This window comes from Sceloporus undulatus, chromosome 3 (assembly GCF_019175285.1).
Source record: "Sceloporus undulatus isolate JIND9_A2432 ecotype Alabama chromosome 3, SceUnd_v1.1, whole genome shotgun sequence".
In the NCBI taxonomy this organism is placed as follows: Eukaryota; Metazoa; Chordata; class Lepidosauria; order Squamata; family Phrynosomatidae; genus Sceloporus; species Sceloporus undulatus.
In genome coordinates this window covers 129882143-129908561 of record NC_056524.1, presented here as the reverse complement: position 1 = coordinate 129908561, position 26419 = coordinate 129882143, and the positions used below count along the sequence as shown (strand labels likewise).

Genomic DNA, 26419 nt, shown 5'->3' with positions numbered 1-26419 from the left:
TTTGTTAAGGAGGAACAATGACTCTGCCAGATGGAAGGCAGATGTATTTGTTACATTAACAATATACAAACAGTAATAGTATTAGCAATATACAAACAGCTGACATATATCTCCTCTGTTCCAATCTCAAATTAAACTTTCCTTTATGTGATTTTAAAAAATCAATTTCCTGAACAAAATTATATCAACATCTTATTTTAATAACTCAGTGCTCTTCTGATGTGCTTTACTAGTCATTTGGCAATTTCTTATGATTTTCACTAATCTAATTGATATGTTGTACTCAACAGTAAAATAAGGAAGATAATCCCAAAATACTTTATAGCACAATAAGACAGACATTCCAAACAAAGTAAATTGTGTTTTAGGTATAAGCAGATCATTTTGTGAATGCATAGCATTCTTCTATGGCCTCACAAAAGAATATAAGATAATTGATCTTATGAAAATAATACATGAATGTAGGCTGAATTTTTAAAATGCAATTTAATGTTATAACTGTAGTTTTACAAATGTTAGGTCCGAAAAATAGGAGGCTGTTGCCCAGTATATAGTTAGGCCACTGAAATCCATGGAACTCCTTTGCTTCTAACAGGGCTACACTCCGAGGGAGTGTGTTCCACTGTCGAACAGCCCTTACTGTCAGGAAGTTCTTCCTAATGTTCAGGTGGAATCTCTTTTCCTGTAGCTTGCATCCATTGTTCTGGGTCCTGTTCTCTGGAGCAGCAGAAAACAAGCTTGCTCCCTCCTCAATATGACATCCTTTCAAATATTTAAACAGGGCTATCATATCACCTCTTAACCTTCTCTTCTCCAGGCTAAACATCCCCAGCTCCCTGAGTCGTTCCTCATAGGACATGGTTTCCAGACCTTTCACCATTTTAGTCGCCCTCCTTTGGACACGCTCCAGTTTCTCAACACCCTTTTTAAATTGTGGTGCCCAGAACTGGACACAATATTCCAGGTGGGGCCTGACCAAAGCAGAATACAGTGGCACTATTACTTCTCTTGATCTAGACACTATACTTTTATTGATGCAGCCTAAAATTGCATTGGCCTTTTTAGCTGCCGCATCGCACTGTTCACTCATGTTCAACTTGTGGTCTACTTGTTCTCCCAGATCCCTTTCACATGTAATCTCTTTAGCCAAGTGTCGCCCATCCTATACCTGTGCATTTTATTTTTCTGCCCTAAGTGTAGTACCTTACATTTCTCCGTGTTGAATTTCATTTTGTTAGCTTTGGCCCAGCTTTCTAGTTTATTCAGGTCATTTTGAATGTTGATCCTGTCCTCTGGGGTATTAGCTATTCCTCCTAACTTGGTGTCATCTGCAAATTTGATAAGATGGTCTGCATACTGCCTGGTAATGGATTAATGCTATAAGATCCACCTTAAGAAAGTTACATCCCAGTTCTATCCTGGTAGCAAAGCTAATGCGATAATCAGAAGCAGTGTATTCCACTGACTGAGTGTATTCGTTACTTTGAATGTAAATATTAGGAAAGCAATATCTCTGTATCCATCCTGATTGTGACTATGGGTTGTTCTTGAGTGTTTCACTATATTGCAATTAGGACATCCTGAATGATACAAAAATGTGTATGTGCACTTGAAACATAGGAAATTGATATCTTTTTCTTATTATTGCTGCCAGATTAGAAGTAGCCAAATGTTGGTAGTCAGGTGACCTCTCCATTGAAAACTGGTAGTCTAGAATTTGGGGTATGTTGTTGATGGAGAAACTGTCTGCTTTGATGAGGTTTTGCATTGGCCACCAAAGGACTGACACATTTCAAAATGACTGAATGATATTCATTGACTATGTTAATGATCACTCCCACTGGATCCAACCTCCTGCTTTACAGATGGACCTTTGAATGGATGCGCTACAACTTGACAAACCAGACTATCTGGCTTTGTCTAGTTTTTTTTTTAATTCAGCTGCAGAATAACTGTTTATCAGATACATACCGTTGACCCTTGTAGTTAGTTGTTGTTTTTGTCATTGTTCTACAGACTTTATGTCTTTTATTGTAAAAACACAATAAAATTTAATTAGAGAAAATGAAAAAAAAGTATATGTGTATGTGCCTCAAAGGTCCAAAACACACTGCAGAAATAATCCAGTTTGAAACCCCTTTAACTGCCCTGGCTCAGTGATAGGGAATCCTGGGATTTGTTGGCAGCACCAGAGCTCTTTGATAGAGAAGGCTAAATACTTCACAAAACTAAATTTCCCCAAATTCCCTAGAATTAAGCCAGATCTCAAACTGGATTACTTTTGCAGTGTGGATGCAGTCAGGTCTCCTGGCGACTTATGGCAAACCCATTATGGCATACCCATAATTTCATAGCATTTTCTTAAGCAAGGAACACTCAGAGGTGGTTTTGCCTTTTCCTTCCTATGAAATTATTGGGTCGGAAATACAACTTATAGCACCTGGTATTCATTGGCAGTTTCCCATCCAAATACTAACCAGGGCTTACCTGGCTTGGCTTCCAAGATCAGACAGCATCTGCTGCCTTCAGGATATTTATACCATTATGCTATGCATTCATAATTCATTCAAGTAGCTAGTGCTACTGAAACTTTATTTTACAACAAGCTTGGGAATCATGTAACTCTGAAGATTTTGTTGAACTGCAGCTCCAACCATTCATCACCATTGGCTATTCTGGCTAAAGCTTTTAGGATCTGTAGTTTAGCCACATTTAAAGGGAGGTATGATTTGTATCCATGTTTTATACTTTAAAGAGATATAAGATTTGCTATCCCTTCTCAGGCGACAAGGCTTATAAACCGTAATGTCCACTGCAATTCACATCCGATGAACACTTATTTTGGAAGAAGTGTGGTGGTGGGTGGATTAGTGGCTAAGATGTTCATAGGTGGATGTGGAAGTTTATAGGGACATTTTGAGGCATATTGCCTATGCTATATATGTCATTTAGTATTTTACTGCATTCCAAATACTGGGAATGAATCAGCTTTCTAAATGAAACAGTGTTACTTCCCAAAGAGAGTGACAATACTTTATATTTTCCAGTTCCATCTGAAATCTAACATAGACTCTATCTATTATTAATATAATATGACTGGCCATAGAATGTTATATCAACTATTCAACTACACAAACCATTAAACAGACATGGTACTATTTGATTCACACATCAAAATGTCAGTAATTTGTCACAAACACAATCATTATATCTAATGCATAGGTTATAAGTAGGAATTACTGCTAAAGCTAAACAGCTGCATTTTTCTATCAAGAAGTTCTCCAAGTTGGCTTTCATGGGCCAACATACACTACATCGGCCAGCATACACATGAAAGTACGTCACTTCATCATGACTATAGTGTCAGTGACTTGCATACAGTATATGAACAAATCATCATACATCAATTTCTATAGACAAAATTTGATGACAAACCATGAAATAACAAGACCAGACACAAGAAACTGGGCTCACGAAGGGTCATTTTATTTGACCTATATACTATTTTATTTATATTTAACCTGGAAAAGGCCAAGAAGGGGGTAAATCAAATGTAGATCCAGGTGATGCCGCTGATAAACCCTTGTCAACCCCTTAAGTTTGCCCTTGCGTGAAACACCTAAGCCTGAGAGGAATCCAACAATTGGGTGGCTCCTCAGCCAGCCATTTACTGGAATGTAAATCCAGAGCACTCCCACCCAAGTCGTAGGACTCTATACAGTGAGAGCAAACTCCAAAGGCAACATCAAGGGTAGAGTCCTTCACCACCACCTGGGTCCCAGGACCCATAAAGGCCATTCCAGAGGTCTATCCTTCACCAGAAGGGTGCCATGGTGTTCACTAAACTCATATGTTCTACCCTACTACCTGCCACTGACAGCCTACTTACAGGCACCACCATTAGCCAATTAACAATGTCTTCCAGGTACAGTATGGAGTAGGCAAAACAAAACAAAACAGGTAAAGGGAATAAAATTCCTGCCTGGCCCCCGAGTGACCATCTAAGCTCATACAGAACTGAAGACTGCAGAGTAGGTTACAAATTGAGAACTGAAAGAGGGTTTGTGAAAGACTGGATATTAAATATTTTCCATCTCTGTCCCCATCACATGTAGCAACTTTGTGTACATTACCACTTGCAACCACCTCTGGCCTCTGTCCCTGGAGGTCATGAAAAACATAACATCCCCACAGTGTTGTTTGTCACAGATACAGGTTCATATTTTTTTTTATCACAGCAGATACAATGATTTCCACTGGAACCAGTAAAGAAATAAGTCTACAATGATGAATAATGTTGACTCTCAACTTGCCTATGCTATACATACCATTTCAAACTATTACCTATTCTAAAGAAGAGTGGGCCCTTGGTACTCACAGAAGTTTGGTTCCAGGACCTATGATGGATACCCAAATCCATGCATGCTCAAGTCTCATTAAATGGCATAATCAAATGATGTCCCTTATACAAATTGCAACATCAAGGTTTGTTTTATGGATTTATTTATTGAGGAGAAAGAGGAATATTTTCAAGCCATGGGTGGTTGGACCTGTCAATGAAGAATATATGGATATGGCGGGCCAACTGTAAACAATAGATTGCAATGCTATATTTGGATTTTTTTTTAAAAAAAATGCTTTGAAGAAAGAAATCATATATTAAAATGGACCAATGGTTTTAGTTTTAAGATATTCAGAGCCATTAACTTTTCCATAATATACATTTTAATTAGAGTTATATATTGACTGCATACTTTTTCACAAACAACTGTTTGTTTTTTGACAAAATAACCTATTATTTCAGTACCAATATTTGAAAAAACTTCATATTTTAGACCATTCCTTAAGATTTTATGCCAGACAAGTGTAAAGAACCAAATAAGCAGATCTTTGCACTTGGGGCATGAATTAGAAATGCAAATTGTATCTACGATCCCAATTGATTCAGCCCCACCTTAACCAATATTCTGATTTAGTCTGCTAGCAGTTAAATAAATCCAATGTAATTATTTTCAATCCCTGCCTGAATCTATTTTAATTAAAAGTTGGCAGTTTTTCACTGAAAGCATTAAGTGGGTTTATTTGGATAAGATTTTAAAATATAACACTTTATGTATGTAATCGCATATAAAATAAAACACTTAAAATCAGATTTATAGTCTATCTGTCTTCCTTTTTCAAAAAAAATTCCTCATGTCTAGGAACAATTTACATAAAGCTTAAGCTGGGGATTGTATGCCTGTGTGGGTGCCTGTGTGTGTGTACTGTTTTGTTTTTACCTGAAAACATAGTATGAAATCATCATGTCGTTTGGGACCAGAGTACTTAAGGAATGGTCAATTCAACACTAGCCTGCCCAAGCAGTCCCATTGTAGGAGGCCTTTATCCACATAATCACCATCCTCAGTGGAAAGAAAAGTGCAAAATTAGGGAAGAACCTTTTCACTTGTGGGATATCCCTACTGTGGAATTTCCAGCCAATATGATTTACTTGAGGTCTACTTTGGCTGCATTGACAATGCAGAAGTAATTCAGGTTGCTATTTCCTTAACTGCCAAGGTCCAGTGCTATAACATTCTGGGAATTGTAGTTTAGTGAGTAATTTAGCTTTTTCTCTGTCAGACAATTCTGGAGCCACAACACACTACATTTCTCAGAATTTCATATGATTGAGCCAAGGCAATTAAAGCAGTGTCACGATGAAATATTTCTGCAGTGCAGATGAAGCCTGAGTAAACTTTCCAGTGTCAAGTGAAGATCTTTTTATTTCTATAGAGTTTAATTCTTAAGGAGCTCATCACTCAGCATTTCAAAACGGCTTTACTCTCCTGGCTAGAGTCAGGATGTGGGATGGAGGTGGGGATTATCTCACTAAATTACCACTGAATCGTTGACCATCATTATCCCAGGTCCCAGCCACACTCCACCAGCACTTTTTAGGAGTCGGAAAGCTTTCCAACTTCTAAAAAGTGTTGGCGGGGCACAGTTTGGATCCAGCTGGGACCCAGGTTGATGGTGGCTGGCGGCTTGATGGCGATTTAGTGAGCAATAATCCCTGCCTCCATCCTGCATCCCGGCTCCAGCTGAGTGATAAAGCTCCTAAATGCTGAGTGATAAGCTCCTAAGTTATTTTCAGTTGCATATACAGTGGAATCTTGTTATACTCTCGAGTTTGGTTCCAAGATCCCCCATGGATAACAAAATCCATGTATGCTCAAGACCCATTAGATATAATGACATAACAAAATGGTGTCCATTATAAAAAATGGAAAATCAAGGTTTGATATTTGAAGTTTATACTTTTTTTTAATATTTTCAAACTGTAGGTACTTGAATCCATATATAAAAAAATCAGTGTATAAGAAGGGCCGACTGTATCTTTCTTTCTTTCTTTCTTGAATCATGAGCTGTACTGTGAATGTCTATACTGAAGGCAAACTCTTACAAAAATTACAAAAATAAAATTACAAAATTATTTATTACAAAGATAAAATTCAACTGAAGGTCTGCCTGAAAGCCACTGTAGGACAATCATGGGTTCAGGCTGCAAGTGCACAATTCCATTTTCTAGTCCTGAACCATGGGCCACACCTGCCTATTTTTTCTTACAGCATTTAGAAGTGACTGGGTGGTCACTTCCAGTTTTGGAAAGAAAAAAAATGGCTCATTAAGATCAGAGAAACCCAAAATAATCCTAAAATGGGGCACTGGCCCTGGTTACAATTTTCCATTTTTGAGATAATATTTTTGGGTGCTCATTATACTGTGGGGAAGGGCTTGGGAGCAGGAATGGGGGACTTATTAGGCTACATGCAGCAAAAGCTGCACTGAAATCATGGGAGTCAGCCTCAATATGTATGTTCGATCTAATACTCATTCCCTCTATTCCTGCCAATGTCAGAAAGGCTGAGAAAACACATGGTATAATGGCCCTTAATTAACAATCCAATTTCTTCTTCACAGTATGATCAGGAAGTGAGAAATTCAGAAAGAAGACAATGTGAAACTTGTAAGTAAGGTAAGGCTTCACCACACACACACACACACACACACACACACACTTTCTGAAGAAGATACAGAAAACTCTTTCTGTGGGAGACAAAATCTGATTCTTTTTTTTCCTTTCACCTTGCAAATTAAGCTATTAGTATGGGAAAACATTCATTGGTAGCATCTGTAATAAGTCAAATTAAGCTGAAACTATTTTCACATCATTAACACCTCCCCAAAGATTATGATTTAATGAGCCTATCTATTAAGCTGTTCAATATTATTTAGTATAACAGGTCCCCTGTTATCCCTTTCCATACTTGGTTTAATGTGATTTTCAAATAAATACATCTTTTTGACATCCAATCTTTTTAGCTGACCAGCCCAGGAGCTGGTAGACTTTAGGTCTCAGGGTCACATTGTGATATATTGTGATTATGAATTTTTTAAAAGTTTTACCATAATTTTGACAGCCATCATCAGAATCCTACTGTCTCTCCCTCTGTGTGTATGTCTGTATACAGCCTGTGTATTACCACTCCGGTAACATATTAATTGTGCTCAAATGTATTTAGGATGAGGATAAAAACTAAAGTGTATATATACACAGGATCTACTTTGTTTTTACAATAATCCATTCACGGACTGATAAGGAAGGTGTACACAGAGAAATAAACAATTGCGAGCAAGGAGTCTAAGTATAAGAGCTCACGGGAGCATAAAATACAATAAATTGCATAAGAGAAAGAATGAAAGAAAGAAAGAAAGAAAGAAAGAAAGAAAGAAAGAAAAAGGGAAGGCAGCATAATTTAAGACAGGATGTGGAGTAGAGATGTAAATAATTTTTTTTTAAAAAATACTCATGGTTTCTGCCAAAGGAGACAAAACCTTTGATTCCGTCCTTCCTTCCTTCCTTCCTTCCTTCCTTCCTTCCTTCCTTCCTTCCTTTTTTTTTTCTTGCAAAAATAAGCAAACAATTACATCCTAGTGGGGTGTAATGTCATCACAGCTTCTGTTAAATAACTAAAGCCAGAAATCCTTGCTGATCTACTGAAAATCACTGAGAAATCTCATGATCTATCAGGATCTAATTTGTGAATATTCTTTATATCTTTGCTTGTATGTCACCAGATCAGATATATGTCATGGCCAGATATAAAGCAAAGATAGCCAACTGAACATTAGAACATTCTCCAAAAAAATTCCTTTTAGTGTAGACAATATACAGTATATCAGCCAAAGTAACAGGTGAAAGCTTAAGGTTGAGAAGTAGTCACTGTCCCAAGATCACCCAGTGTGCTTCTTGAGTAAATTGGATTTGAAAAAGTAGTTTCTTCTGTTCTAATCTGACAGTTTTACACTTTATGTCACACTGGCATCCCCTTAGCCTATTGATATCAAGAACTGTCCATTCCTCCCCACCACCACAACAATTCTCTGAAGATGCTAGCCACAGATGCTGGCGAAATGTCAGGAAGAAACTTTTCTAGAAACATGGCCACATAGCCTGAAAAACCCGCAAAAAAAACCTCAGTGTGCCAGCCTTCTGTATTTCAAACAGCAAGAATTTTATTCAGGTAACTAGGTATTGGCAGGAAGATGTTTGCAGACCAAACTGGCATAAAATGAACAATCTCCTACCCTAACGTTTTGCAGGCTTTACTTTGATTCATTTACACATCAATACCTACCTGCCCTTCCATCCATGCCAGCCCAGTCCACCCAGCCCATCATATACTTCCAGTCTTGTCTCTGCTTTCCATTCCCATGCTTTCCATTCCCATCCTTATTATCCCTCCGATGCCAGGTAAAGACGTTCCTGTACAGGCAGGTCTATCAAGCAGAGAAGGACTGGAGTTTTAATGCTGGGCTACCCAAATTTTAATGGTTTGTATTTTAATATATTTTATTTTAATTTATAACTGTTTTAATCTTTGAAATTGTTTAATTGTTTTTTAAACTGTATATTACGCATTTTAATATTTCGTGTTGTTTTTAAATTGTATTGTTTTATACTTGTTCACCGCCTTGAGTCCCTATATTGGGAGAAAGGTGGGATACAAGAAAATAATAATAATAATAATAATAATAATAATAATAATAATAATAAGTCCTGATGAAAGAAAACCTTCCCCAGACATCTGCACATTCTACTAGCCATTTACACCAGCACTGGACCTCCATAATTGCCCAACAATGTAAGTTATAAACACTATAATACTATATTAACCAATATAACAAATTAACACAATACATACACACAACTTATGTCAGATCTGATTAGATTCTGACAGTTGTGTCACAAGTTGTTTTTCTTAATAACTGTTCTAGGCCAAACCAACTCATGCTGGGACATGTATGTATGTCATTTGAGTAACATGACTGCTGTTCTGAGAGAAACCATAGGGACACATTGTCCTATGAAATGTGATTTCTCTTATATGGCGATGTTGCCCTTAAAACAAAGGGTAATTCTATCATAGCAGCAAGCTACTGTTAGGCCCATGGGGGGGGGTCTCCCATCACCTCTTCTCTCTTTTATATCATAAACTTAATAAAGCATAGGCTGGGTGATCCTTTCATGACCCTGATGCAAACACCATTACTAGAAAGCAGTCTCAGCATGTAAACTAGCATGAGGAGTTGCATGAAGCCCCCCTACCCAGCTTTGATTGATCTATTCCAGACATCTGGAGGAGCTGAGGAGATCCAAAACTATTGATCAATGAGCTGCAGATCTGATATAAACAAAGCACTGGCAATCTTGCACACTAATCCTCTCTGCCTGGAAATGCACACCCATTGTTGCCCTTTCACAACTCAGTGTTACCACCTTGGAAAACTACTTCAAAGCATTTCCTGACTACTGCAAAACCCATTTCAAAGAATCTCAAGACCATTTGGGCTTTTCAGTACCTTGGAATCTGTCCCCAATCTGGGGAACTACTAGTTAGATCTTATAAACATATACCATTTCTGATTATACATGCACAAACACACAATACACAGCACACTTTATTCCTTATCTTCTCCCCCACTCCCTACACCTCACTGTGGTCTCTTCAGGGTTCCCAGACCTTAAGATATTTTACACTATTTCTTCCAAACCATGTATGTTATGCTTGAGATAATACTCAGCATATTTCTTTATTTCTTTATCATATAAACCTATACATTTACAACAGGTATAAAAGGCTGGTCAAAGGCTGCAAGAGCTTTGGATCCCACAGATCCTAAAACACTCCTGCTCTGCCACAGCAGAGTTGGCCATCTGCCTATATTGTCTTTCCAATGGAGAGTACAGATTTTCTCACAGGATGGAGGTAGGCTTCTCAGGTCCCTCCTCTCAGATCAGACCTCTGTTTCCAGTCTTTTGATTTATCCCATAAACTCCATGGATGATATTTGAGGAACCATACACAGAACTACAGTTTTAGTAACATTATATTGTTATACATGTTCTTTTATAGTTTATTGTAGTTTTAACTTTTATCAAAATTAAATACAATTATATGGAGAAATTACATGGAATACTATCTCTCTCCACCCCACCCCACCCCGGATCAAGTATTGTCATCGTGGTTGTTATAAATGTTCATGTAAAAACACTGGGAGATCGCAATGCTACATATTTTTTTTTGAAATAGAGGAAAAATATCTGTTTTTAAAAAGCACATCGATTTTCAGGATGCAGAACTCAACCAAACTGTACCTGTGGTGGAAGAAGCGGCAACCGGATGTAGGCAAGTAACATACTCAAGTCATTACTCCTCCTCTGCATGTCATACTTCACCCACTTCATTAAGGCATGGAAAATGGTTTCCTCATCAGGAACATTCACATCATCACTGGCAAGAAGTTTATGGAGTTCTTCTGCAGGCAGCAGTAAAAATTCCTGATTTCGAATAACCTCTATGATGTTTTCCTACAAAGAAAAATAAATGTTCAGACTTCTTATTTTCAGAACCACAATCTACCAGTAAAATGATCACTTTTTGTCTTGCACTCAGAGCCGCATGGCATCTGGGTCTAGAGTCAGTAAAGAAGAGACCAGCAGATTGAATGGGAGAGGCATACATTTCCCTCATGCAGTAGAACTGCATGTTTTTTCCCAACAGAATGGAATAGCAGCCATCCATACGGAGAACGTTTAAGTGGTGCTGTGGGATATACACCAGAATAACCTGCTTATTCTCTGGTGACCAAGTCATGTGAAGCAAGCTTACTCCTACCTGCACAGCACCACTTCTCCATAGTTCGCCCACGCATGAATTCTTTTTTCCTAGTCACATGATGATTCCATATTTGCGAACTGGTTCTTTCCTGCACAGATAATTAAAACAAATGGCTGAATGTATTAATTGCTTTGCTCCAAAGGAGTGCAATTTGTTCTCCACTCCCACACGAGCCCCCTTAAGCAGGAGCCTACTAAAATCAATCTCCAATTGACATTTCATAACATTACACCACCCCCACGATTGCCTCTTTTATTCCCTTCAGTTTTAAGGTTACTCAAAGATGGTTTGAATGGGCTTGAATATGTTTCATACATATTTGAATATCAAAATAAAAAAAATTCCATGACTTATCTCCAGATTTAATTTCAGTAAGAAGTAATCATAATCTCCTACTACTGAAATGTAGAAAGCTTTGGATTGGAATGACACATCTGTTTAGCACAACAAAAGCACAAATTATAACTGCTGAAAGGACTCCCACTTGAAAAGCAAAAGGCATGGGGAAGTATAGCCAATGTAGTGTTAGATCAGTGAGCACAAGACGAATATTGTATGTGTTTCAAAGAGAAATAGCAAGCTTTTTATTTCTAATTTTTGTTTCCACATTAAATTATTCAATCCTTAGGGCCATACAATTATGCTTTATTTCAAAGGACAGCATTAACCTTCACACACACAAAGACCGCCGTACTGTTTACAATGGGCCTGTTACAGACAGCCAAAATAAAGTGCTTTGAGTCACTTTTGGAGGTATGGTGTTTCAATGATCTTGTGTCCTAAGAGTCCAGAAGCCACACCAAACCACGTCCAGTCTGGAGCATGGCTTTGGTGTGACTTCTGGACTCTTAGACGCATGCATCATTGAAACACCATACCTCCACTGTGACTTGAAGCAGCTTTATTTGGCTGTCTGTAACAGGCTTAGTGAAGCAAAGTAATTTTGACAGTGGGGTGTTTCTCACAGCAAACAAATTTAGTAAGGAATACTCCATCAGGATCACAGAACAAACTAATAAGCCTAAAGGTACAGTCGGCCCTTCTTATACACTGATTTTTTATACACGGATTCAAGCATACAGGTTTGAAAATGTTCCAAAAAAGTATAAATTTACCTTGATTTTCCATTTTTTCTAAGGGACACACATTTTGCTATATTTAATGGGACTTGAGCATACACATTTTGTTTATACACGGGGGATCTTGGAACCAACCCAGCGTATAACAAGGATCCACTGTACATCCAAAGCACACCTTTAATAGGCCTAGTTTTCAAAAGACACCTTAAGGAGATGAATATCCTATTCACACAAGTCAATAAACCTTCAAATTGGCCCAATTGTTTTTGTTAACTATTTTATAATGCAGTAGAAAGCTTAATTTTGAAGTAACCCTGTTTGTAATTGCCTCCCCCCCCAATGCAATATCTTTTTTTTTTCAATTGCCTGCTGCCCTGAAAGCAGGAGTACTTGCTACTGAGATTTCTACTCTGCATTTTTTCACACCATTTCAAATCAAAACAAACATCCCTAAATACGTACAGTGGTACCCGGGTTACAAATTTATTCATTCCGCGGCGCGTTTCGTAACCGAAAGATGTCGCACGAAAAAGCCATAGCCGCTGCGCTGGAAAGCGCGATTTGTGCGAAAAAGTGCCGAAAAGCCCAAAAAATTTTCGTAAGCCGAAAAAAAACCCGTAAAAGGAACGTTTTTTCCTATCTAATTTTTCGTATCCAGGAAATTTCTAACGCGGTAATTATTCGTATCCCGGGTACACTGTAAGTTTACTATCCTCCTCCTCTCCTTGTATTCCTAAATAAAATAGCATACAGCTTAATACATAAGCTAATGATCTTAGTACAGTGACCCTTGTTATACGCTGGGGTTTGGTTCCCAAGATCCCCCGTGGATAACAAAATCCGTGGAGCCAAGTCCTTAAATATAATGACATAGCAAAATGATGTCCCTTATAAAAAATGGAAAATCAAGGTTAGATATTTGAATGTAGACTTTTGGGAACATTTTTCAAACCGGGATGCTTGAATTCGTCTATAAAAATATGTGTATAAGAAGGGCCGACTGTTATAGGGTTAGACTTCAGTGATCTGATCACAAGCAAAGTGAAAGTAATCTTCTCTGCTGGTGGATGGGTACTTCTCTAGTGTGATATGGGTACTGTAGTGTGGTATGGGTAGTGTGGGTACTGGTAACAGACCAGCTGTCTTGAAGAGTGATATTCTTTTTTGTTTACTTTGCTCAGCAAGCCTCAATGCTCAGGGATAAAACTGAGTTTCTGGTTTAATTGTGGTTTTTTTGGGGAAACCATTGTAGTATGGGTGTGTTAGGTGTTCATTAAATAGAAAACCAAATCCACTTAGTTTCAAGTACCTGCTCAAATTTTTTTTATGTTGACCTTCACAATTTATCACTATTTGCCAAATCAGTTTCCCATAGGGTACTTGTAAGATGAATGGTGCAGGAGAACATGTTGTGCGGGACAGATTTTAAAAATATATAAGGTTTGTTATTAACAAACAAACGAAAATGACTAGAACTCCAGTAAAGATTACACTGATGCTTTAACATCTAATACCTAAAATGTAACATAGTTTCACAAGAATGTTATTCTCACAAGATACATGGTCACTATACAGAATTATAAGAATTTCTCCCCTTTTCCTTTGCAAGATCAATTTGCAGTTTGTATTTTACTTCATCTCAAATTAACTAACCTTATGCATTTTTGAGGAGATCATTATGATACAGTCACAGGAAATCGTCACATTAAGTTGTTTTTATCCTGCAGACATTTACAACTGCTCACGGACATTGAAAATTTGCTAATGTGCTCGCTGATCCCACGATAATTTCAGGGTAAATGAGATTGGAAAACATTTCTCACATGGACATTAATTGTTAAACTGACAGATTCACCTGCTTTATTGTCTTTGCAAATGTACCTCTAAAGAAACAATTGTGCCTATTTTGTCAGAAGTACCAATAATGTATACTGTCAACAAGAGGCAACATGCAGTTATTTCTCATTTTTCAACTTAGGCCCCATACAGACAGGCCAAAATAAAGCTGGTTCAGGTCACTTTGGAGGTATGCTGCTTAACTGATGCATGCGTACTAAGAGTCCAGAAGCCATGCCAAAGCCATGATCCATCCTAAGGGCTGGAGCACAGCTTTGGCGCAACATCCAGACTCTTAGTACGCAAGCATAATTTAAACAGCACCTCACACTGACTTGAAGCAGCTTTATTTTGGCCTGTTCTGTATGGGGCCTTAGTTTTGAATAAAGAAATCATGAATGTTTTTTTTCTGGACTCATAGAATCATAGAGTTGGAAGAGACAACATGGGCCATCCAGTCCAACCCCCTGCCATGCGAACTCCCAATCAAGCATCCGTGACAGATGGCCATCCAGCCTCTGTTTAAAGACTCAGGAGGAGACTCCACTACACACTCCAAGGAAGTCTGTCCCACTGTCGAACAGCCCTTACTGTCAGAAGTTTCTCCTAATGTTGAGGTAGAATCTCTTTTCCTGCATTTGCATCCATTGTTCTGTGTTCTAGTCCTGGAGCAGCGGAAAACAAGCTGCTCCCCTCCTCAATAGACATCCCTTCAAATATTAAACAGGCTATCATATCACTCTTAACCTCTGTTCTCCAGGCTAAACATACCCAGCAGCCTTCCTTTGGACACACCCAGATCTCCACATTTTTTGAATTGTGGTGCCCAGAACTGGACACAGTATTCCAGGTGAGGCCTGACCAAGCAGAAACAGAGTGGCACTATTACTTCACTTGATCTAGAACACTATACTTCTATTGATACACGCCTAAAATTGCATTGGCCTTTAAGCTGCCGTATCGCACTGTTGACTCATGTTCAACTTATTGTCTACTTGGACTCCTATATCCTTTTCACATGTAGTCTCATTCAGCCGCGGCCCCCCCCATCCCTGTATCTGTTCATTTCATTTTCCGCCCTAAGTACCTTACATTTCTCTGTGTGAATTTAATTTTGTTAGCTTTGGCCCAGCTTTCTAGTCTATTCAGTCATTTTGAATTTTTTTTCCTGTCCTCTGGGGTATTAGCTCCTCCTAATTGGTGTCATCTGCAGATTTGATAAGTAACCCCCAATTTTCCTACAAGTCATTGATGTTGAATAGCACTGGCCCAGACAGAACCCCGTGGGACCCCACTGGTCACTTCTCTCTCCAGGATGAAAAGGACCATTGTTGAGCACCCTTTGGGTCGGCCAATCAACCAATTACAAATCCATGTAACAGTTGCCTTGTCTAGCTCAGATCTACAACTTGTTTGCAAGAATGTCATGGGGAACTTTGTCAAAGGCCTTACTGAAATCAGGATATACATATCCACAGCATCCTTTATCTACAAGCTTTGTAGACTAGGCAACAAGTCCTTACAATGATGAAAGAGAGAGAGAGAGAGAGACTAAGGGCCAAACAAAGGGCCCTTTTGTGCCACCTTCCTGACAGTGTGGGAGCACGGTGTTTACACACCGCATACTCCCATTCCACTGAGAAGCCACCCAGCATATACATGGGGCAGCTTTCAGGACTCGGGCAGAGTGGCATTTACATGCTGCATGAAGCTGGAGTGCCTTAAAGTCTGCTTCCGATGTTTGTCTTCTTTTTGGACTGGCAAAAAACAGATGGTGCTGCAGTGTGTAGTTGCTGCTTTCTCAGAGGTGACTTGAAGCCTCCTTTTGGAGGAGTAGGTTTTTCCCCTAAAAGAGATTAGGGGGAAGAAGAGAGAGGAGAGAGGAGGAGGAGGAATATTTCCTGGCCATACCAACCTTGGACTTTGGACTATCCAGGCTAGGACTTCCCACAAGTCATTCACCTCTGGGATACCACTGGTTCCTGTTAATCTTCTTGACCCCCTTATGGGGCATGCTGACAACAGCTACTCTGAAGTTGTTATCAGGTTTAAATCAATATATTACAAGGGAAACACACATTTCTTACCTATAATCATTACCTCCCCCCCCCACCATGTAGAGGGTGACAGTCTGAAGCATGATATCCTACCCAAATGTGAAGCCTTTCTACACAAACAGGTACCTTATTTCCAGGATTAAATGAGGACACCAAGATCCTCCATCATCGAGCAGACTTTCCTTCTTAGGCCACTACTCTGCATTCACAGAGGTCACGCAAGGTGACCCACATGTGTCATGACCACATGGGGCAGTTTCAAGCCATGCTGCTATTTTTTTTTTTACTCTAACCCCCCCCCCTCAATGCACACCGTCACAGGAGCACACCGCCAGTGACTGCCTCCTACTAGATGCCATTCCATTGATGGCCATCCTTTTGATCATGCACACAGTCACACACCTGTGACCTCTGCTAGGCATTGGAGCAGAGGTGTGCCCAGTAAAACACTGGCGAATGCACAATCCTGCCCCTCCTACATGCCCCTTCATCCCTGCCCATCTTGGACTGTCTGGTTTGTGTGTGTTTCTACTATATCATTAGGGCTGTCACATTTCCCTTTTTACATCACCACCCCAATCCCAGTTCCATCCTTTTTAAAATGTGCTCCTGTACTGGTGCCATTTATATGCCGCTTTAGGGTTAGGGACGCTCCTTTGGAACGGTCTCAATTGGGGCATTATAGGCATTATGAAAGTGCACACTTCTGGGAAGGAGGGTTTCTTTCAGCTTCTTTTTAGTCCAGGTTTTCCCCCTAGTGTGGGTTTCTGTGCATGGTTTCCAGCCACTTTTGGAGATATGTCATCTAACACCATGCACCAAGCAGTCTGAAACCATTCTTTTGGTCCTCTGTATTATACTATACAGAAAGATGGCAGGTAGTATGCTCTCTTTCACATATGGCCACATAAAGCTTAAAGTCTAAGAAAGGTTTAAGATATGGTGGGATACAGACCGCCCAAAGTGAGCGATTCTCCCGCCACCCTAGTTTTTCTCACGGGAAGCCACAGCCTTCACCGTGGGGCTTCCCCGCAGAACAAAAAAACCCTTAAAAATAGAGTTCTTTATGCATGCAGCGCATTGTGACGCCGCAATGCACCAATGGCGCACTTGCAGCATCACAATGGCGCCGGGATGTGCGGATGCTAAGCATCTGCCACTCAAAATGCGGCGCCCATGTGTACTGGGTGCCACATTTTGACTATAGATTATGTTACCAGATTGGGGGCGTGTATAAGCAGCGCTCGAGTCAACCTAGTATGTATGCAGGCCAGCACTTTCGCCGGTCTGTTAAGCACCATATATTTCCAACATACACCACCACACCCTTTGCCTAAGTGATTTTAGATATTTCTCCTTGGGTAGGAGAAAATTAATTTAATTTACATCAGAGCAAAATTTATATTCTCAAAGGGCAGAAGGCTTCACACCAACCCTAGTTACAATCAGACTCAACTATAGCATTTAAAGGGGCTGTTCCCACTATCGTTTAAATCAGATTGTGATTCGAAATGATCCGGTTTTTAACCACATGGTTCCACCTAATTTGAAATCACTGAAGCGATTTGGAAAGAGGTCATGGTTTTTACTATTCAATATTAGAATATACACTGGGTTAAAGGGGGTGTTTTTTTTTGGATGAAATTATTTATTCTTAAATTGATTCAAAAAGCACTGTGCGTTAAAGGGATGTTTTTAGGGATTAACGATTTATTCTCAAATAAATCGATTATCCAGTGGAACCACAGGAGGATTGGAATCCACCAGCCAAGTGGGAACTAGGTGTGGCAGATTCGATTCCACTGCCGTGATGGGGGGCAGCTGCAATGACCCCGGCCATATACCCTCACCGGCCTCCATGGCCTCTCCATACCTGGCCACCGCTTCTCTTGACCTTCTGCAACCTCTCTGCCTTCCCCAGGCCACAGGGAACGGAAGGGGGTGGGGGTAAACTGGGAGGAGGTTGCAGAGAGCTGAAGAGGTTCTCTGCAAGCTCTCCCGGCACGGGGAATGGAAGGAGGCCACAGGGAAGCTGGGGAAGCCAGTTAAAGGCCAAAGGAGGCCAGAAGAAAAACGTAAGGAGGATGTGCTGGAACAGGTGGGCTAGGAGAAGCCAAAATGCTGTTCCAAATTGGTAGAATTGGGTGAAACTAGTGGGAACCAGGAAATTTTTGTGCGATTCATAATTAAGATCAGGCACCGAATTCTCCATAAGTGGGAACACAGCCAAAGTGAACTTAGAGTTACATTAAAAAAAAAAAAAAAAAGACTAAGGGGCTCAGCAAACCACCCCTTGGATGTGGCCTGCAGCCGCCCCTTTCCTCGCGGATCGTGTCATGGCAACTACACACCACGGCTCTGATCTGGCCTTTCCGCAGCACAAAAAAGAACTGCAAAAAATGGCTCCTTTTTGCACTGCAGAAGGGTATCCTAGCCATGTGGTAGAGCTTTTCGGCACTCCTTTGGCAGACTGCATTTAATGCTACACCACAGGCACATGATGCCCGCCTCCATCGGTTGGGACCACAGTTGTGATTCTAGTATGGGGGAAGTGTGGGGGTGGCGGCATGTGTATGCATGCCCCATGCTGCCCCTGCTGGTGTGATGCTGATTATACAGTTTTAAAGTCTGGAGTAAAAAATAAAAATATTATATGACATTAGGTACATTTCTAGGGTTGGTATTTAGAATATTCCACAACATTTATTTGAAATTCATGGTGTGGTTCACTAGAAAAAAAAATCCTTTTAAGGTAAGTTTTGGCACTATAATTTTTTTACAAAAGAAACATTTGTGTCTTCTATATGTTGGGCTGGAACAGACCGACATAAAAGCTGGCTTCCAGCCAGGTGTGCATGGGAGGGCATGCAGACTATTACAAACCCCCAAGATGCCCGCCAGCTTCAAGCTATACAGGGACTGTTTCCAGGCACTCTGACAGCATGGTATTATATGCTCCATGCTTCGGAGAGCCTAAAGCTGGCTTCCCACCATAGCAGGGTGGGAAAGCCAGCTTTTGTCCAGCACAAGAAAAGCTCCTTTTTTGTCCGGCAAAGGTGGATTGGGGCTTATGGTGTGCAGATGCCGCAATCCCAATTCAGCTTTGTCAAGGGCAGTTTGAAGCCACCCCTTCATGGTGTCTGGTTTCACCCCCTTTATTTTATTATTGATGTTGTTATTTGTTGTGTTTTGGTGCTGTCTTTATTTGTTATGAAACAGCTATATCATGGGTTATTGTTTTTTAAAATATTTTGTAAGCTGCTTTGAGCACCCTTTTTAAAAGAGAAAAGTAAAGTTCATAAACAATTACATGTATGTATCATATTTAGTCAGTGCCTAGTTTAAACTTCATTGTTTAGCCACAAATTCACTACAATGTTACGCAATCCTTTAAATGGATATTTTCTAAATATAGATATAGTTTCTATATGATACCAGTTTTCAAAATGTACTTTATCCCCATCTTTCACCATCCTGGAAATAATTGTTACATTGTTTTTATGCTCTGTTGTCCTATTGTTTATTTTATTATTATTTCTTATAGTCCTATTCTAATCTTAATCCTAAAAAGCAAAATCTAATTCACAAATTTACCATACATTCAAAAGAGTTACAGACGAATGGGAAACACATTATAAACATCTGAGCATAAAATGCTATTCGAAAACATGAAATGTGGGCCATGCTAACACTATCAGGCCAGAATGCACAGGGAACCACTGGAATCCACAAACACCTAGACAACTTCAACAGGAAAGAAGAAATCCTTAAACAGTTTGGCTATCAGTCCTGAAAAACACCAAAATCAAGACCCAGCAGTGGAAGGAAAACCACCCGAGGTCAGGGGTTTCCCAGCTGACAATGGATCACTAATTAAATAGACCCCTGAGGCTTGCCATTCAACAACAGAAACCAACCACACAGATTAACATGCATATCATTCCTCTCAACCAAGGGGCACACAATATATATCTCCCCCCCACCTTCATGCCACCATTCTTGAAGATGCCAGCCTTAGATGAATGTGAAACGTCAAGAATATTTTTCTAGAACATGTCCACATAGACTGAACCCCTCCCCCAAAAAAACTAATTCCAAAAAAATGCTTGCATTGGTTTAACAGCAATAAAGATTGAGAAATAAAACCAAACCTCTTTTTTTTCATTTAAACAATAAACCAAAGGGCAAATAAATCATCTATAACACTCTAGAGCTACAACAAAAAAAGCAAAGCAGAAATATTAGATTTTATGAGGATTTTTCCTAGCTGAAAGGCCATATGACCTCTGACCAATGTAAATGTGTACATAAAAGGCAACTGTATCTCTGAATGCCAATTAAAGAAATGGATGCTGCTTCAGCATTAGTTGGCACAGTGTGCCTTTTTTATATGCATGATAAAATAGGAAGGAGTTACAGCTTCCTGCATAAGAAATATAGGTGCCTTTCATTAGGTATATCAACTAATGTAAGCAATTGTTATTTCCTCTTTGTTTCAATGTTAATTTTTAGAAATATCTTCAGGAGACAAGCATGCTTTGAAACATGCAGCTTGAGATGGCCACAACAGAAGGCACGTGCATTCCTGGACAAATAAAACTGACAAACTTGGTAGGAATTATTGAGAGTCAGTATATGAATTGAAAGAACCTCTATTGACCAAGCTTGTTGTGGCCACATACATGGTCCAGAATCACCTTTGTGGGGTGGAAGAAGAGTTCTGGGATTACCCTGACTCACAGTGACTACTTCTTTACAGCACATACTCAGAATACAAACAGGTCTGGTTTTCACTATGTATTTCTAATGTTGTATGTGAGGGGCAGAATCAATTACTTCAGTACAATTTCCTGTACCTTGGTTCAAAACCATGATAAAAAGGAGATTACCATCAAGAAATTAAGAAAAGACTAGGAATCCAAAGGGCAACCATGAAAGAACTAGATGAGATCCTAAAGTGTAAAAATATACAATGTGCACTAAAGGTGGAATTGTCCAAGCCATGCATTACTCATCACCATATAGAAATGGGAAAGCTGGAAAATAAAGAAAACGGATAAGAAAAAAACAAGTCATTTGAGTATGGTACTGGAGATGAGTGTTGATGAGTATACTGTGGACAACGAACAGAAAAAAAAAACAAATGTGTCCTTGAAACAGGTTAACCCAGAACTCTCCCGGAGGCAAGGCGATGAAACTGGGCTGTTGTAGTTTCGCCACATCACAAGAAGTGTTACCCGCTTAGAACGTCTCTCCCCTGATCTAGTGATTGGGGAGGGAGCCTTTGCTAGCCTCTCAGTGGAGAGACTAGCACTTGTAAACAACAGCTCTCTCAGGAGAGCCGTTGAGTGAACTGGGAATGGGGCACAGCCCATGTTAAGCTGGCCAAGCCATTCTCTAGTTTTGGAAAAATGCCGGCCCATCCTCCCGCTTCAACATCAGGTGAGAAACATTCCTGGTCACTTTGGGCTAATTGGAATTCTCCCTTTCTCTAAGGGTTCCCCCCTACCCCACACTTTTTGGGGGGGGGTTCTGGCAACATAGATGGTGGAGACAGAGGTTCCAGGTGAAGACCGGCATCCTCCTAAAGGCTGAAGGTAAGTCTCTAGAACTGACTTTTAGGTCCTGTGACTAAACAGAAGGGGAAGAGACATGTCTTGGGGGCTGGCCTGAGATTTAAACCCCCCTTATCTTGTGAGTTAAGTGGGGGAGTCTTGGATTGACTTCCAGATGCAAGATGGCTGGGGAGCAACCCACTTTGGATTGTCCTTGGGGTTCAGGTGCTTCACTCAGGGGAGGCGAGGGATTTGGTCTGGGGAGCAGGACCATCCACCAGCTGTTCCCACACGAGGTTGCTCCCCCTTGTTTTACAGAACTCGAAGAAAAAAGTTAATCAAGGAGCTTTACAGACCACCCAAAAAGGCGGTCAGCCAGTGCCTCTGTTTCCGTCGCCAGGAAGCCTCAGCCTCCAAATGGCAAGGGTTCCTGGGGCGGAAAAGAAGACACAAAAGTGGCTTCTTTTTCTGTCACGCTTATGATGCTGCAATGGTGCCAATGGTGCCATGTGGCGTCATAAGTGAGCCACGACATCAGACGCTAAACGTTCCGGCACATCAAGATGGCGGCGCCCATGTAAATGGGCAACCGACATTGTACGCACTCGGCACGTAATAGGTTAGAGGCGTCCAGAAAGGACGTCCCTTCCTAATCCAATATGTGCAAGCACGTACTAGGGTGCCCATGGCAGAACGCCTAAGTTGAGTTAAATAAAGTTGCCCATTTTATAACGCAGTTCTCTGTGTCTGGTGTCATTATTCACTGGCTTGGTCAGCAAAGGAGATACAGTGGTACCTCGGGATACGAAATACCCAGGTTACGAAATTTCGGGATACGAAAAAAATCCATAGGAAATCATTGTTCGGGTTTCGAATGTTTTTTCGGGATACGAAGAAAATTTTGGTGCTTTTTTCGGCTTTTTTCGCACGAAACGCGGCTTTTCCCCATTAGCCCTATGGCAATTCGGCTTACGAAGGCTTTTCGGGTTACGGAAAGCGGCCGCGTTACGACTTAATTTCGTAACCCGAGGTACCCACTGTAATATAGAGAAGGTTGGAAGGTCGTAGAAGAGAGGAAGACTGCATGCCAGATGGATGGACTCAATCAGGGAGGTCATAGGCCTGAATCTACAAGATTTCAGCAGAGCAGTGGACAGGGGGGTCTTGGACATGCCTCATCCACAGTTATAACCATGAGTCAGGGGTACTGAGGAAGTTAACAACAGCAACAACTGTGGCAGCCTCTCTGAGCTGGCAGAATGTTGAAACAGATATTTAAAATGTAAAATCGAAGGCCTTCATGGCTGGCATCCATGTTTTTTGTGGGTTTTTCGGGCAATGTGGCCATGTTCTAGCAGAGTTTCTTTCTGACGTTTCACCAGCATCTGTGGCTGCATCTTCAAAGAATGCTTTGCCTGGAAAATTGGGTGTATATATACTGTGTGAGCCTGGAATGCAGGAGTGATTTGCATGTGTATTGTTCTGTGTTGATGACTGGCAAAGTGGTGAGGAAGCACAACCTTCAAATGGTTTACAAAACCGACAAAGAAAATCCAGCAAATGCTTCGCTCAGCCAAGGACCAGAGAGACCTCTTACAGCCGCAGGAGTTTACTGCATACCATGCAGCTGCAGCCAAGTCTAAATAGGGACCCACCAAACGTAGTGTGCAAACAAGGAACAAGGAACACGAGAGGCATTGCAGACTGGGCCAGCCAGAAAATCAGCAGTAGCAGAACATGCCACAAACCATCCTGGGCATAAAATACTGTTTGAAAACACCAGTTCTGGACCATGCCAACACTACCATGTCAGGATGCACAGGGAAGATACTGAAATCCACAAACACCTGGACAGTTTCAACCGGAAAGAAGAACCCTTAAAGTAAACAAATTTGGCTACCAGTTCTGAGGAATAGCAAAATAAGGACTCAGCAAATGCAATGGGAAACCATTCAGAGTCAGGGGCTTTCCCAGCAGTAATGATCACCAGTTAGCAGACATTAATCCTCTTTTGCATTAGCCTCCCAGCCTGAGGCCAGCCTCAACACAGAACAATACACATGCAAATCACTCCTGCATTTCCCAGGCTCACTCAGTATATATACACCCAATTTTTCCAGGCAAAGCATTCTCTGAAGATGCCAGCCACAGATGCTGGCGAAACACGTCAGAAAGAAACTCTGCTATGGTCACATAGCCCGAAAAACCCACAAAAAACTATAGATATTTAAAACATCAAAATGTATTGTGCTTAAGGCTTCAGTGTTAAAGTTTGGTCTGGAAGTTTTGGTCTGCAAAGTTTTGGTCACCATTATTGTGATCTCTATGTGGCAGTGAGAGGCTGCCCCCAGACTCTCCACAGATGAAGGATAACCCATGAATTTGCTCTTCTGATCGGTTCAGAATATTTATGATCTAATAGGTGGCTTTTCTATATGACTGTTGTCTCTGTCAGATCATTACAAGATCAATTACCCTCCAATGGCACACTGATCAGTTAACCCCTCAGAGTTTATGGTCACTGAAGATATATGTTTCATGTGTCAGAAATGCTTGTGGGAAATCAAACATAATGGAGAGTGCTAAGTTTCAAAATAATGTGTACGTGTGTGTGTGTGTGCACGCGCATGACTTCAATTCACTTGTCGATTTATAGCAAACCCATGAATTTCATAGTGTTCTCTTGGTAAGAATATTCAGAGGTGGTTTTGTCAGACCCTTCTCACATTTTTTATTTGCAAGCCTCTGCTGTGTCATATGGATTTAGTATATCTGTAGTTGAGGCTGTATTTGGTTCTCTTGGTGGTTTTACAGCTGACCTTTCACTGGTGTTATTTCTGTTTTATATTGTTTCGCTCTATGGAAGTCAGTTCCACTAGAGAGACGAGCAAGGGAAACAATTTTCCTGTCTTCTTTCTTTTCTTCTTTCTTCTTCTTTTTCTCTTTCACTCTATCTTTCTCACATCAAAGTTTTAAAAAAACAACCATACATTTATATTTACTAGATTAGAGAAAGAAAACCCAACAGGATGATTTTTAAAAATATTTTTATATATTTGTCATCAGAATAATCTTCATTCATCCAAGATTTACCCAATAATCATTCATCTATTTAATCTACTTCTTGGCATAGACTTTGATCAGTGAAGGTAGCACTACCACTTCTCATCTTGGAATCAATTCTACGAGAACCAAACAAAGACCTCAAGTTACGATCTTCAAAAAAAGTGCAAGGCTTTAATTAAATCTCACTGGAGTCCAACTATGAGAAAGACTATATTCTGACATATAAATCTGCATCTCAATTGAAATCAGGGGGTTCATTACTACTGGAGGTGAGAGAGAGAGTTCACAGTGGCCACTACAAAACCATTCTGAACCAAGCGAGGTTGGGCTGCCCTTATCCATTCTCTCATCGCACAGTTAATTTTTTATTCAAATAGGGTTTAAGCAGATAAATTGTCAGATTCTGCTAAACTGCCAAATTCTGTGTAGGTATATATTTTATTTTTAGTTGATTTATTTGCATGTGTATGATATTAACAGCATTTTTGTTCATTTTATTGTTATCTGCTTTTGCGCTTCATTTTGGGGTAAAATGTGGTATAATAACAATAGAATACTAAAGAAATTCAGGAGGGGTACAGACCGCCAGAAAGAGGCACCGCAGAGGCAGCAGTGCTCCAGCAACCGAACTGTGTGACGCTGCTAGGCAGCAACAAAGGAGCATTAAAAAGTGGCTCCTTTTTGCGGTGCATTTGCCACAAAAAGATATCCTGATGGCATCGCAGCCGCGCAGCGCTGTTTGTATGCTGCACAGCTGCAACGTCATAGCTGTGCATGCCGTGTGGGTAGTGCTGCGCAGCTGCAATGCCCTCATCACGTGCTAGGGTTACGGGGCATGTGCAAGCACTGACCCGAGGCAACCCTAGCATGTCATGGGCCCATCACAAAGGATTCGTCTGTACAGGGCCTTAGTTATATCAGTTAAACTTTACTGAAAGTGTTGAAAATTTGATGGGCAAGACTGCTTGTCTTATTAATACATGAAATACACACCACCATAAAAGAATTATATAGGCCCTGTTTACATGGGCCTTTAAGCTCGTACTCAGTATGTGCTAGGGTTGCCGGGGAGCATCCTTTTTAGACGCTCCCTAACCCTAGTACATACTGAGTACGTAAAAATGGCAGCGCCCTGTCTACATGGGCACTGCCATCTTGACGTAATGGCGGCATCATGTCCAGATGGCACGCCACAGCCGTTACGTCTTGGTGCCGCTCCGTTTTGGAGCGCCTTCTGCCGCGCGTATCGTTGGCGTGGCCTTTAAACGGGCCTTTAAACTCGGCCCCTTTCTCTCTCTCCCTGCCACTGTTGGGATGTCCTTGGGGCATGAAGCCCAGGGACACCCCTTTCCAGGCCGCGGGGAAGCGGCCTTTTGCCGCTTCCTCGAGGTCAGGAAAAGCAGCGGATCAGGGCCTATGGGGCTGCTGCTGTGGCAGCTCAGACCCTGATCCACTGGGGAAAGGGATGGGTGCAGGCCGCCCCAAAGGGGCAGTCTGCATCCTGCCATAGCTGTCAACTTTTAATACAAAAAATGATGCTAAGTACATTTTAAAAAGGAAGAAAGAAAGAAAGAAAGAAAGAAAGAATAGGTTTCAAAGAA

The 26419-nt window shown here is 40.6% G+C and overlaps 1 protein-coding gene across 1 annotated transcript in view; it reads right to left on the bottom strand.

Moving 5' to 3' along the window:
- KLHL1 (kelch like family member 1) overlaps positions 1 to 26419 on the bottom strand; it is a 217498-nt gene that overhangs the window by 101223 nt on the left and 89856 nt on the right. The window contains exon 6 of the mRNA XM_042458664.1: positions 10703 to 10915. Within this exon, the coding sequence (XP_042314598.1) occupies positions 10703 to 10915 (213 nt within the window). The remainder of the gene's footprint in view (positions 1 to 10702; positions 10916 to 26419) is intronic.